The sequence below is a fragment of the Juglans microcarpa x Juglans regia genome, chromosome 4D (genome assembly GCF_004785595.1).
Source record: "Juglans microcarpa x Juglans regia isolate MS1-56 chromosome 4D, Jm3101_v1.0, whole genome shotgun sequence".
In the NCBI taxonomy this organism is placed as follows: domain Eukaryota; kingdom Viridiplantae; phylum Streptophyta; class Magnoliopsida; order Fagales; family Juglandaceae; genus Juglans; species Juglans microcarpa x Juglans regia.
In genome coordinates, this window is record NC_054600.1 from 26809825 (window position 1) to 26823009 (window position 13185).

Genomic DNA, 13185 nt, shown 5'->3' on the forward strand with positions numbered 1-13185 from the left:
AGCATGCTACCAAGATTCATCACAAGCATGTAGCCATGAATCGGGGAATCCAGCTAATCGGGTTTTCATTTTGCAATTTACTTTGAGTAATAATAAATACATTAAAATGTGTGCGAGTCATATAATCACTTTAAAAAAAAACATAACTTATTCTTAAAAAATAGATTTTATTATATGTATTCTAATGTTAGATTTGGTTTGAATAGAGAGATGCTTCTATCTTATATCAGTGCATTTCATCTTATCAATATCTAAATACTATAAACACAAATACTTTTTAATTTTAATTTTTCAATTTTTTCATCTAATTATTATATAATTATCACAACTTTTTAAAATTTTCAAAAAAAAAAAAATCAACTTTTTCAAATTTCAAAATAAAAATAATATTTTTTTTATAAACAAAACAAAAATTATATTTTAGCAATATTTTAATTTTATAATATTTTTATTCAACTTTTTTTTCATTTCCCAAAATTTTATAAAATATTTTAACTCAAATCATCTATTCTCAACTCACTATCCAAATTAAGTCTCGTATGTTTTTTGAGTCAAGATAAGATGAGTTGAAATAAAAGTTGAAAGTTGAATAAAATATTATTAGAATATATTTTTTTAATATTATTTTTGTTTTAGAATTTGAAAAAGTTGAATTGTTTATTATTATATTTTGTGTGAAAATTTGATAAAATTGTAATGATTAGATGAGATGAGATTAGATGAGTTGAGATAAATTATAAAAACAAACGAGGCTTGTCTTTTTTTTTTTTTTTTTAAAGAGAGTCAAGAAAACTTGCGTACTCTAAATTTATATAAATAAATTTTTTTCTATGATATATATAAAGAGTTCTTCTATATAATTTTTTTTTCATATATAAAACAAACCTTGGTGAGAGAATCGTAAAGGCGGGGATTTTCACAAGGGAAAAGCTTATTTGTCTACTTGATTTGCCTATTTTTTTTTACCGTTGGTCATTTTTTATTTTTTATTATTTTTTTACTTAGTGATTAAAGAAGTGATTTTAAGTATATTGGTGTATTTTAGTGGATTCTTAAGTTTAACTTTCGAAAGTTAATTGGAAATTAATACGATGATATATGCTTCATTTGAATTCCCCTTCAACAAAATTTTGAAACTGAAAACAAGTACGTACGTACTCAGACGGGGGATGAGACAACCAAAACGCACGCATGCATGCCGATGATACCACCCAAGTCCTTCCAAAAATGCTTTGAGGCTTCCCATTTTGGTCACAGTAATTGCATGAATAGACAATTTCATTTAAGAGTGGTGGACCATAATATATAATAGCCTAGGATTCAGATATATATATATATATATATATATTCTTCTGGACTCCAGCAGGCTGCAAAGGGAAGTTATTACTTTATGCCCACGTTGTGGTGCTGTTTTCACAACCAAACTACTGACCAAGACACAAAGGTGCTTAATCTGAAGAAGAGTTGCAGGGTACCAAGAGCAGAAGCATAGAATATTTGATTAATTGGGCTATAGCAAGGAGACAAATATACAAAATAATACGATTGGACCCAAAACCACGCAACTATATATATATATATATATATATATATATATATATATATATATATTTACGTCTTGGGCTCAAACTGGGCCTGAAAGTGAAATCGTCTAGCTTAGCCAACTCAACCTGTCGGACCATTAATTTGCTTTACTTGGGTTGAGCCTGAATTGGACCTTTTACTCAAATGGCAGTCCTTTCGTTTTTGCTTGAGAACAAATTTTGAAGAAAATGTTAATTTTGAACCCTGTAATAAAGAATTCTGTTACGTACATTTATTTTTACGTATTTTTTTATACATTCTATCAATTTGATTGGTCAAAATAATTATTTATATTTAAAAAAATAATACAACCAATTACATTAATAAAATGACTATAAAATGTCTAATAAATAGCCATTTTATATTTTGCATTTCAAATGATTAATATTGACGCATCACGCCCTTAAACTATTAAAAATTCATAAAGTGCACTATTTGTTAAGATCTGATGATAAACATTAAGTTACACGACTTTTTATTTTTATTTATTTTTAAATAATTGAAGGTGCAAGAGTCAATATTGGACATTGGAGTACAAAAAATGTGAAATTCATATTAGCATATGTTTAGAAAGAGAGAGCTCACCAAACGGTGTGACTAAATTATTGTTCAAAGCCACAAACGATATATTCGAAACAAAAACACATATTAGCCATTGACATCGAAACAGCTTGCTGCAATTTTAGAAGAGTGTATTCGAGGCAGAGAAGAATCCATGAATCATGCAGCAATTGTGAAGACAGAAAATTATTTGCTATGAGAAATGCCATCCATCGCAGCTTGGTTTAGCCCTGCTTGAACCTGAGAACAGTGGTCCGAAGAGGCGATACCTCAATTATAGGTATTTTCTTGACAAGTGTATTTCTAAGCTGCTCGGTCTCCTATAAATTATAGAATATGAAAATAAATACTCTACACAAGGACTTGTATCAATTGATAAATCATATACTATAATGAAAAAACTGAGAAAAAATATATAGATACCTCGAGTGCCCAACCATGAACAAGGAAAAAGACCAAAGAATATCCATCCACGGTGGAAAAAACATGTGCTTCTTGAATGTTCAGCCCAATCTCAAACAGTAAAGTAGTCAACTGAATGCAGCATTAAAGTTCAAATAGCAACTAAAATACACATTTGCTTAATACAAATAATATAGTCACAAATAGAACATCTTACTAGTAAGTGAATTTTGGAAGTTCCATACATGGTATCAAATCAACTATTTTATCCACCATCACATCTTGAGCCTGATCTGTTGCAATCTATCTTTCGGCATGTGAATTACAAAGAACTTGCTTTGTTGGTGACAAAGATATGTATAAAACTAAGGGTAAGGGAACAGAGAACTAGACATATCTAGTACTTATGGATAACAGATTAAAGTGAGATCCCTATAATATGTATAAGTTGACTTAAGTTCAATTGTTGCGAATAAAATCAGGACTAATGCCACATACGGACATAAGTCCAACAATACTACGAGTGGCTAGTGGTAACTAATCAACAGGATTGTTGACGGAAGATTAAAGAGAAAATGAAGGATTGTGAAACAAGAACATGATGGATGAAGCAGAGAGATGCCTCTATAGTGCTCTGAAATTTGATAGAAAGCCAGAACAAAGAACTATGCTATGTCAATAAACCAACCAGGCGTTGGAAGGAGGGGGATGGTTGAGAGAACAGAGTAAGCACAAGATGAAAGAAACGCAGAGAGTCAACTGCAGTGACATTGATGAAACCCATTGCTTCCATTTCTTTTCAAGTAGAGACTAGCTCTTTTATTCCTTGGTCATTAACCTTAATGTTGTCAGTGGCTCAGAGCACCCATGATGAATGGGCAAACAGGTGTCATCTCATGGATGGGGAGATGAGGGCCAAGTTCCCTCACAGTTCTTGGAGTCACCGGCAAGTGATTCAGATCAGGTCCAACAAGGGATATGGATCTAATGTTTCATTATTATGAATGGTTGTACGGCTCGGGCCATTGAAATAATGTTCATTAGCAGCATCAAATATAATTCTCTTTCCATATTTTTATCTCCTTGCTTGAGAATTTAAGTCGAGTCAGATGTCTTGTAAATGTCAAGAGTATTCATCCACCACATACCATCGGAACACATCTAAACAAAGGATGCAAAAAATAAAGAATTATAACAATCCTGGAGATGATTCCAAGAATGGTTAATTTGGGACATGTGAAATCAACATGCTCACCATGAGAGAGGGGCAGAGAGAGAGAGAGAGGGGATCAGCTACCTGACTCAAAAGTTTGGGCTTGTCGTTTGTTGAAATTGTAATTTCATGCATTGCCCTACAACATATTGGAATAGCATTACAATATTTATTGACTAAGCACCTATAAAGCTTCCAGCAATCAAATATATTTTATTTCTCAAAAAATATTTGGAAACTCTCATAATCCACAAGAAAGCAACATGAAACTGAATATAGATTGGAGAAAAATTGTAGAATACATTTATATAAATATAATTAAAACGAAACATAAGGTCCAAGGATATATCACTGTTCAAAGTAAAGTCACAAAACAGTATGAGATTATGCATAATTTTCCCAGACTACGAGAGAAATAACTATTCTGGTGAAGCCACGGCTCAACTTGATTGTGACACTAACACGGATGCATTAAGTTTGGTAGGATCTTTCTAGGTTTTATCATAGGGGACATTTCAAGAAACAAAATAATTTCAAAGTAAAGTAAGCACGTCGATCGAATTTCAACAACTGGCCATCAAGTATCATGCTAAGGAAAAGTAGAGACTAATCTCACAATCAGGATTAAACCTATTGGAATTATTTACCGGGAACAAAGAGGATTATCATTCGTATCAGGTGATGACCCAAAAGCAGTAGGGGGATGAGCACTGAAAAAATAAGAGAAAGAATACATTAGTTGTCAAGAGTTAATAATCCTACTTAAAAAGAAATACAAGGACAATTTTACCACACCCGTTTTCCCTGTAATAATCAGAACGCAGACGATCCACTTTTCTTTGAGAGTTTGAATAAAATGAATAACTGCAGTTTCCACTAGTAGGAAAATGAGCCTGCGTGTTTTTTAGAAGAATTTGGTCAATCAAAATGAGTTTAAACTAGCATTTAAATTTCATTTTTTGTGATAGATGGAAATGATGATATATGTAACAGGAGAAGGAAAACTCAAAGAAAAATGCATAAAGCCAAGAATCCTTACTCTGCAAATGATTCAAGGATATACGATCTCTCTTATAAGTTACCTGCACGACACGGACTTCAATTGCATGTCTGGTAGCAGGATCGCGTGCCATATGCAGTAATCTTTTGTGCATAAGAACATCTTGTGCTCTCTCGGCATTCACATTCAAGGCATAACTGCAATAACTGCAATTAGAAAATGGTTCCATAAACTTTAGCATTGATGATAAGCCCTCCACAAACTTCAGCATCGGCTCCATAAAGGGCCATTAAGCCAAAGTTAAAAGCCACAATTACGTCATATATACATTTGTGACAAACAAGATTATTAAATGCGAGCAAATAACAAGAAGAAATAAATAAATACAAATTAACGTAACGCTAAGATTTTGGGTGTACCTTGGGGGAGCCGATGAAAATGCATCCAGAGCTCATCTTCAAAACCAGGAAGATTGGCCTCTGCCAAGTTCGAGTCCTTGAGTAGATGAAGAACTTGATCATATGCAATGACTTCCAGCCTCTTGTTCCGACTGTGAGTTGGTGCAAAATCCATGGCTCTACTACTTTCAGCCTTTGCCATGCCATCCATCGCAGCTTGGTTTAGCTCTGCTTGTCCTGCTTGAACCTGAGAACAAGGGTAGCAGTTCTTCCACGCATCAAACTCTTATATTTCCCAAGACCAAAAAGTGGTCGGAAGAGGCGATACCTCAATTCTCGGTATTTTCTTGACAAGTGTATGTCTAAGCTGCTCAGTCTCCTATAAATTATAGAATATGCACATCAGTTGATCCATTCACAAAAACTTACAGAAGAGACAAAGAAATACACAACGCAAATATAGTTTATTCAATAATTTAAGAAAGCCAAGTTCTGACTTGAAAGCTCATTAAAAATCCATTGAGACTGATAGATGGACAACACATGAAGTTTATGTTCAATCAAAAGCAATGAATCCAAATTGATTGCACGATAATCATAATCCATTAAGACCGACAAATGACAACTTTTGAAATTTAGCTGTATAAAGCAATGAATATTAGGATTGATGCCATGATAATCACAATCCAACAAGACTGAAAAATGACAGTAAATGAAATATACATTTAATCAACTATACAAAGCAATGAATATTTATATTTGATCGAATGATAAAATAAATATTCTTCCCGGGGACTACTAACCAATTGATGAATCATATACTATAATGAAAAAACTGAGAAAAAATATATAGATACCTCGAGTGCCCAACCATCAACAAGAAAATAGGCCAGAGAGTATCCATCCACAGTGGAAAAAACATGTGCTTCTTGAATGTTCAGCCCAATCTCAAACAGTAAAGTAGTCAACTGAATGCAGCATTAAAAGTTCAAATAGCAACTAAAATACAAATTTGCTTAATACAGATAATATAGTCACAGATAGAACATCTTAAGTAAGTGAATTTTGGAAGTTCCATACATAGTATCAAATCAACTATTTTATCCACCATCACATCTTGAGCCTGATCTATTACAATCTATCTTTAGGCATGTGAATTACAAAGAACTTGCTTTGGTGGTGACAAAAATATGTATAAAACAAGGGTAAGGAACAGAGAAGTAGACATATTTGTTACTTCTGAATAACCGATTAAAGTGAGATCCCTATAATATGTATAAGTTGACTTTAAAAGTTCAATTGATGCGAATAGAATCAGGACTAATGCCATATACAGACAGAAGTCCAACAATACTAGGAGTGGCTAGTGGTATCTAATCCCCAGGATTGTTGACTGGAGACTAAAGATAAAATGAAGGATCATGAAACAAGAACACGATAGATGAAGCACAAAGATGCCTCTATAGTGTTCTGAATTTTGATAGAGAGCTTGAAGGAACTATGCAAAGTCAATAAATCAATCAGAGCTTGGAAGACAGACGGGGATGGTTGAGAGAACAGAGTAATCACAGGATGAAAGAAACGCAGACAGTCAACTGCAGTGAAATTGGTGAAACCCATTGCTTCTCTTTCTTTTCAGGTAGCGACTAGCTCTTTTATTCCTTGGTTATTAACCTTAATGTTGCTAGAGCACCCATGATGAATGGGCATACAGGTGTCCTCTCATGGATGGGGAGATGAGAGCCAAGTTCCCTCACAGTTCTAGGAGTTACCAGCAAGGGATATGGATCTAAATGTTTCATTATTATTAATGGTTGTAGGACTCGGGCCCTTAAAAAATAATGTTCATTAGCAGCATCAAATATAATTATCTTTCCATAATTTTAAGTCAAGTCAGTATTCATCCACCACAAATTATGAAAACACATCTAACCAAGGGATGCAAGAAATAAAGAATTATAACAATCCTGGAGATGATTCCAAGAATGGTTTGGGCCATGTGAAATCAACATGCTACTATGAGAGCTGCAGAAAGAGAGCAGCTACCTGACTGGAAAGTTTGGGCTTGTCACTCGTTGAAATTGTAATTTCATGCCTTGCCCTACAACATATTGGACAACATTGCAATATTTATTGACTGAGCACCTATAACGCTTCCAGGAATCAAATATATTTTTATTTATTTCTTATAAAAATATTTGGAAACTCTCATAACCCACAAGAAAGCAACATGAAACTGAATACAGATTGGAGCAAAATTGTAGAATGTATTTATATTAATATAATCAAAAGGAAACATATGGTCCAAGAATTTATAACTGTTCAAAGCAAAGTCACAAATCAGTATGAGATTAAGCATAATTTTTATAGACTAGGAGAGAATAATCTCGTTTGGTTACACAGATGAGATGAGATGCGATGAGCTGATGAATCCATGAATAGTAGTGAGATGATTTGAATTAATATTTTTATAGGATTTTGAAAAATAAGAGAAAAAGTTGAATAAAAAAATTATAAAAATTAACAGAGGGTTATAATATAATTTTTTAATATAATTTTTATTTTGAGATTTAAAAAAGTTGAATTGTCTTTTGTGTTTTGTTTGAAAGTTTGGAAAGTTGTAATGATTAGGTAATGATTAGATGAAAAATTTGAAAATTTGAAATAACAAAATATTTATGTTTGAATGGTGTTTGGATGTTGAGATGAGATAAGATATTTTCAAAAGTTTGTGAAATCAAACCAAGTCTAAATATTCTGATGAAGTCGTGGCTCAACTTGATTGTGACAATGACACGGATGCATTATGTGCAAGGTGGCACATCCCTAACATTGATCAACTCAGAGTAGGGTTGTAAGGTGGTCGGTCTGGACTGAAAAAAATTGACTGGACCAAAGCTGAGACCGGTCAGTCTCTGTCCATGGAATTACAAAATTTCAGTTTTCGGTCCGGTCCCGGAGTGGGGTTTTCTCACCCCGGACCGGACCGACTGAATAGGAAAATAAAAGTTAATGATTTATTTTAAAAATCTTTTTAATAATTTAATATATTATTTTTATATAATAATTATATAAGTTAATGATGTAATTTTTAACTAATTTATTATCATTGACTATATAAATTATTTTTTTAATGAGTTAGTTAATTCACATTAATAATTCAATTAATTTTAATTTAGTAATTTAAATAATTTTTTTATTAATTTATTTGAAAAAAATAATAAGAAAAAATAAAATTAATTGGGTCCGGGAGAAATGATGGGACCGATTTACACCCTTGGTTCAGAGAGAGAGAGTGTTATAGGCGGAGAGAAATTCAGAATTCACAAAACATTTTAAGGAAATACAGCCTTTGTGGCTCAATGATACTCCAACGTGCATGGTAGGTATCTAATTGTTACCAAATATGGTGGAGGAGGCCAACGGAGTGATGTAGTATTCCAGAAGGGTACAAAGGTCACAAGGAGTACAACTCCTCTGAAAGAGAGGAGTATGGCTGAAAAAGAGATGCACAGTACATTAAAGAGATGGAAACCCAGCTTGTCAAGTTGAAGGCAACAATCACTTTCTTGTCTAAGAAAATAGACTTGCTTCCAGCTGAAGGCAACAGGGCTTGTAAGAACGAGCCCAAAATAGGCCCAAATCCTTTAAAATCAGATAAAGGAAAACAGAAAATCGATTTTGGCCCAGTCCCTATAACTAGATCCAGGAGAGTGTGGTGGGTCAAAAAGAAAATCAGGTCATTCGAAGTAGGTTTAACGTCAAGTATCGGCGTAGAGGCATCCATAATGGAATGCCCTCTGCCACAGGTAACACAGGAAAGGCCGATAGTTGGTGTTACACCCTTGGTCAATGTTCTTGCCGAAGAAACTATGGCACCCACGCTGGAGTTGAAAGAAAATGGTGTAATGTTGTGGTTTGAGAGAGATGTAGGCTCCGTTGAAGTTGCACAGAAAGGGTCACCGAAGGTGAAGGAACTTGATGTGCTGCTGAGACTTGCCACCAACCCAGAACCTCTAATGGTGACCATAATCTCACCACTCATGACGGAGAGAGAGCCAATGGAGATGTTGAAGAGGTACGAGATTTGAATGCAAGAGATGGTATTTGGGGGGGGGGGGGGGGAATATGAGTTTGTTGTTGGTGCCTTGCGAGGATGAATTTTTAGGGCTTGATGTATAGTTGGGAACTATGTCTGGGGAAGATGTCCCCTTGTTATCTCTTCCTTCAATAAAGATGTCCCCTTGTTATCTCTTCCTTCAATAAATAATATAGTTGGATCATTATTAAATTGAGTTTTGCAAAAGGTTAATGAGATACAACAATGTGTTGGGATTACATGAGGAGGATTTGATGACCACTTCACAGAACTACTCACTGCAATTGAGGTGGGTCACTCGCTTGAAACAAAATAAAGATTTAAAAAGAGCAAGCAGTACTAGGTTATGGCTATTGATATTAATACATTCTTACTTATATATATAAAAAAAAAAGTTTGATAGGATCTTTTTAGGTTTTATCATAGGAGATATTTCAAGAAGCTAAATAAGAGGATTCAAGTCTAAGATTCAAATTCTCTTAGCAGTCTCTAGAAGTCATCGGACTAGGAGATTTTTCCCTTGAATTACCCAAGGTGCACTTGCAGGAAACTCCTTGCCGAAAGCTTGTGCACCTTTGAGATTAGTCAGGACGTTATTCCTGGACACCCGATGCCAATGAAAAGAAAAAAGAAACTAAATAAGAGGATTATCATTCGCATAGTCATGCCTATCTTGAATATGTAAGTAGTTGACTTTTAGGCTATGTCGTTGAATCAAACTCAACTCATATCAAACCAATAATTAATGAGACACATTACTTTTTCAATTTTCCATAAAAAATTTAAACCTGTCTCAACCTTAAAAGGTTAAACTCGTATCAATGGGACTTACAAAATACTGCTATTAACAATTTAATTTAACTCATCTCAATATTCATATGCAATCTTAGAGTTAGCCAAACATCATGGACAAGCCAAAAGCAGTTGAGGGATGAGCAATGAAAAAGAGAAAGAATACACGAGTTGTCAAGAATTAATACTCCTAATTAAAGAAATAGAAGGACATTTTTACCATACCCATTTTCCCTGCAAAAATCAGTATACCGAGGATTCACTTTTCTTTGAGAGTTTGAATAAAATGAATAGCTGCAATTTCCACTAGTAGCAAAATGAGCCTGCATGTTTTCGAGAAGAATTTGGTCAATCAAAATGCGTTTAAAAATCCCCACGGGGGAAGCTCGAGAAGCCGGAATTGTGACAAATCAGCTTCCGTATTTGAACAGTAAATACGTCAATTACCACTAGACACTAAGGACAAAAGATCCAATTCTCGAAATACGCCCAATTCTTAGGCTATGTTTTGGTTAGCGAAGTAGATCATGTAAAATTATTTTATTATTATTTATTATTTTATTATTATTACTCATTATCTATAGCACATCCAATCTTGTTATAGTCACAGCTCCCAGCAACTACCGAGCTACCGTTAGTTATAAGATTTTATTTTATTTATTTTATTTTTTTATATATGTATTTTTTTATTATTCTTAAATATTTAAAAAAATAAAAAAATAATAATATTATTAAAAAATATTTTCCTAATCACTAAGTTAAAAACAAATTAAAAAATCAAAACGCCAGAGTTGAGCGATAAAATAAAGAGAAAAAAGTAGTATTATACTTTCACTAATATTCATAGCTCACACTGTACTATTTCACTATTATTCACTATTATTTATTATCTTTTTATTACTTTTCATCACTATTTATAAATCATATCAATATCCAAATTAACCTAACCTTTTTTGTAATAGATGGAAATGATGATATGTTTTACAGGAAAAGGGAAATTCAAAGAAAAATGCATAAAGCCAGGAATCCTTACGCTGCAAATGATACAAGGATAAATGGTCTCTCTTACAAGTTACCTGCACGACACGGACATCGATTGCATGTCTGATAGCAGGATCGCATGCCATATGCAGTAATCTTTTGTGCATAAGAACATCTTGTGCTCTCTCGACATTCACATCCAAGGCATACCTGCAATTAGAAAATGGTTCCATAAACTTTAGCATTGATGATAAGCCCTCCACAAACTTCAGCATCGGCTCCATAAAGGGCCATTAAGCCAAAGTTGAAAGCCACATTACGTCATATATACCTTTGTGACAAACAAGAAAGATTATTAAACGCGAGCAAATAACAATAAAAATTAAATAAATAAAAATTAACGTAACGCCAGGATTTTGGGGGCACCTTGGGGGGAGCCGATGAAAATGCATCCAGAGCTCGTCTTCAAAACCAGGAAGATTGGCCTCTGCGAAGTTCGAGTCCTTGAGTAGATGAAGAACTTGATCGTACGCAATGGCTTTCAGGCGCCTCTGGTTCCGGCTGTGAGTCGGTGCAAAATCCACGGCTCTACTACCACAGCTCTCCGTATCAATATCCATGATCACGCCGCCAAAACGAAAACACAAAATGAAAAAAGTACTGATCAAGAACCACCGTTCAGAATCTTGAATCACGGTCGTCGAGGAATAAGCACAAGTCCACGTGAAGCCGAGACTATACCAAACGAGAACGAAAAAAATGGAGAAGATTTTCTAGAGAGAAGCTATAAACGGCTTTTGAAAGAGCGCCATGGCTTCTGCTCTACTACACCTCTCTGTGCCTCTTCCCTACTTCTAAAAGGCGTGATTAATCTGGAAATTAAATAAAGAATGTTAACAAGAAGTGGCGGGAGCACTTCTCATTTCTCGCCTCTACAAACAATAAATGTATTATCATTGACGATTTATTATACGATCGGAGGACACAATGAAGCCTAGTTTTGACGGAAAACGACAAATAAAAAACTCGAATATCGATGAATACATGTAGGACTAGCTTGCTCCTGTGTTTTCTATGCAGAGAGATGTACAAGAAATGATTCCTTATATTGAGACAAAAATTTTGTAGATTACAAGAAAGAGTCTTGTTACGGCTGGAGTGATCTCGAAGATTTTTATGGAGAAGTAAAAAATGTATTTTATTTTATTTTACATTATTTTTGAAGTATTTTTTGAATTTTTTTAATACTTTAAAAAAAATCATAAACTCATTTAAAAATATTTTCTTAATAATTAAATTTAAAAAAATAAAAATAAATGAGAATCAGTAATTTTTGTTGGGATTCATCGATCTTTCCCTACCAGAAATATATACTAATTATTAAAGGAAAATGCTTCTTCCAAGGTGGTCACCATGGTGGCAACTGGCAACCGATTGCATTTTTTTATTTAATTGTTAAGTAATTATTTTAAAATAATTCTATATCTTTTATTTTTTTAATAAATTTTTAAAAATAAAAGACAAAAAAAAAAAACCCTTACCTATTCGGTGGTTTCTGTGGATTCCCTTCGTGGGAATAAAGGTGGATTTTTAGGTTCTGTTACCTTGTCTCTTTATAGTATCTTTTCCTTTTTGGGTTCTCACTTGTCGATTGCTAATAGAAATTAGGGACGTATTCATTTAGCAGCAAACTACTCAGCCGGAATCGGACAGCCCACACCGCTGACTTTTCGGCCTGTTTTCAGCGAGAATAATATTAGATAGAAATTTTAAATAGATAAATTTTATATAAATTTTTTATAAAATAATAGATATTATTAATAAATAATAATTTTTTTATATATTTTTAAAGTAAGATGTATTTTTTTACAAAGACTTAAATAAAATTTATCTATTTAGAATTTGTATAAATTATTTCTCTTTCAACGATCAGCCGGGATTCGAGCTGGACTACTTGCTTCTCGTGAAGTGGACGAACTGGGTGAAGAATTACTGGAAGGAGCTGAGGGAACCTAGCGCACCGTCCATTATTAAATGCAGAATGGGAAGTTGTAGCTGGCCGATGTTAACTATTTGAGATTCAAGTTGAAGAACAGAAAAGACAGTGAGACAGTGAGTGGATGTTTTGTAAATTATTTTCACCACATATGATCGC

The 13185-nt window shown here is 33.7% G+C and overlaps 2 protein-coding genes across 2 annotated transcripts; both read right to left on the reverse strand.

Moving 5' to 3' along the window:
- Nucleotides 1–2348: 2348 nt before the first annotated feature.
- LOC121260894 (serine/threonine-protein kinase STY46-like) lies at nucleotides 2349–6131 on the reverse strand. The gene is made up of 9 exons (XM_041162967.1): nucleotides 6016–6131; nucleotides 5487–5537; nucleotides 5180–5405; nucleotides 4843–4957; nucleotides 4556–4653; nucleotides 4408–4470; nucleotides 3845–3899; nucleotides 2569–2679; nucleotides 2349–2465 (listed from the first exon to the last, which is right to left on the reverse strand). Exons 4-9 carry the CDS (start codon nucleotides 4912–4914, stop codon nucleotides 2370–2372), a joined length of 495 nt encoding a protein of 164 aa, XP_041018901.1. The 5' UTR covers nucleotides 4915–4957; nucleotides 5180–5405; nucleotides 5487–5537; nucleotides 6016–6131; the 3' UTR covers nucleotides 2349–2369.
- Nucleotides 6132–10243: 4112 nt separating this feature from the next.
- LOC121260256 (serine/threonine-protein kinase STY17-like) lies at nucleotides 10244–11953 on the reverse strand. Its single transcript, XM_041162086.1, has 3 exons — nucleotides 11457–11953; nucleotides 11126–11240; nucleotides 10244–10372 (listed from the first exon to the last, which is right to left on the reverse strand). The coding sequence occupies exons 1-3, from the start codon at nucleotides 11648–11650 to the stop codon at nucleotides 10244–10246; spliced, it is 438 nt and encodes a 145-aa protein (XP_041018020.1). The 5' UTR covers nucleotides 11651–11953.
- Nucleotides 11954–13185: the final 1232 nt, after the last annotated feature.

Bases quoted from the DNA above. Each gene is read 5' to 3' on its own strand.
- LOC121260894 (XM_041162967.1), bottom strand. From the start codon at position 4,914: ATGCACAAAAGATTACTGCATATGGCACGCGATCCTGCTACCAGACAT. The intron at 4,471-4,555 runs GTGTGGTAAAAT...TTATTTTTTCAG, and splicing joins GATTATTACAGGGAAAACGG to TGCTCATCCCCCTACTGCTT. The intron at 3,900-4,407 runs GTAAATAATTCC...AATATGTTGTAG, and splicing joins GATAATCCTCTTTGTTCCCG to GGCAATGCATGAAATTACAA.
- LOC121260256 (XM_041162086.1), bottom strand. From the start codon at position 11,650: ATGGATATTGATACGGAGAGCTGTGGTAGTAGAGCCGTGGATTTTGCA. The intron at 11,241-11,456 runs GTGCCCCCAAAA...TTCTAATTGCAG, and splicing joins TTTCATCGGCTCCCCCCAAG to GTATGCCTTGGATGTGAATG. The intron at 10,373-11,125 runs GTAACTTGTAAG...GAAAACATGCAG, and splicing joins TCGATGTCCGTGTCGTGCAG to GCTCATTTTGCTACTAGTGG.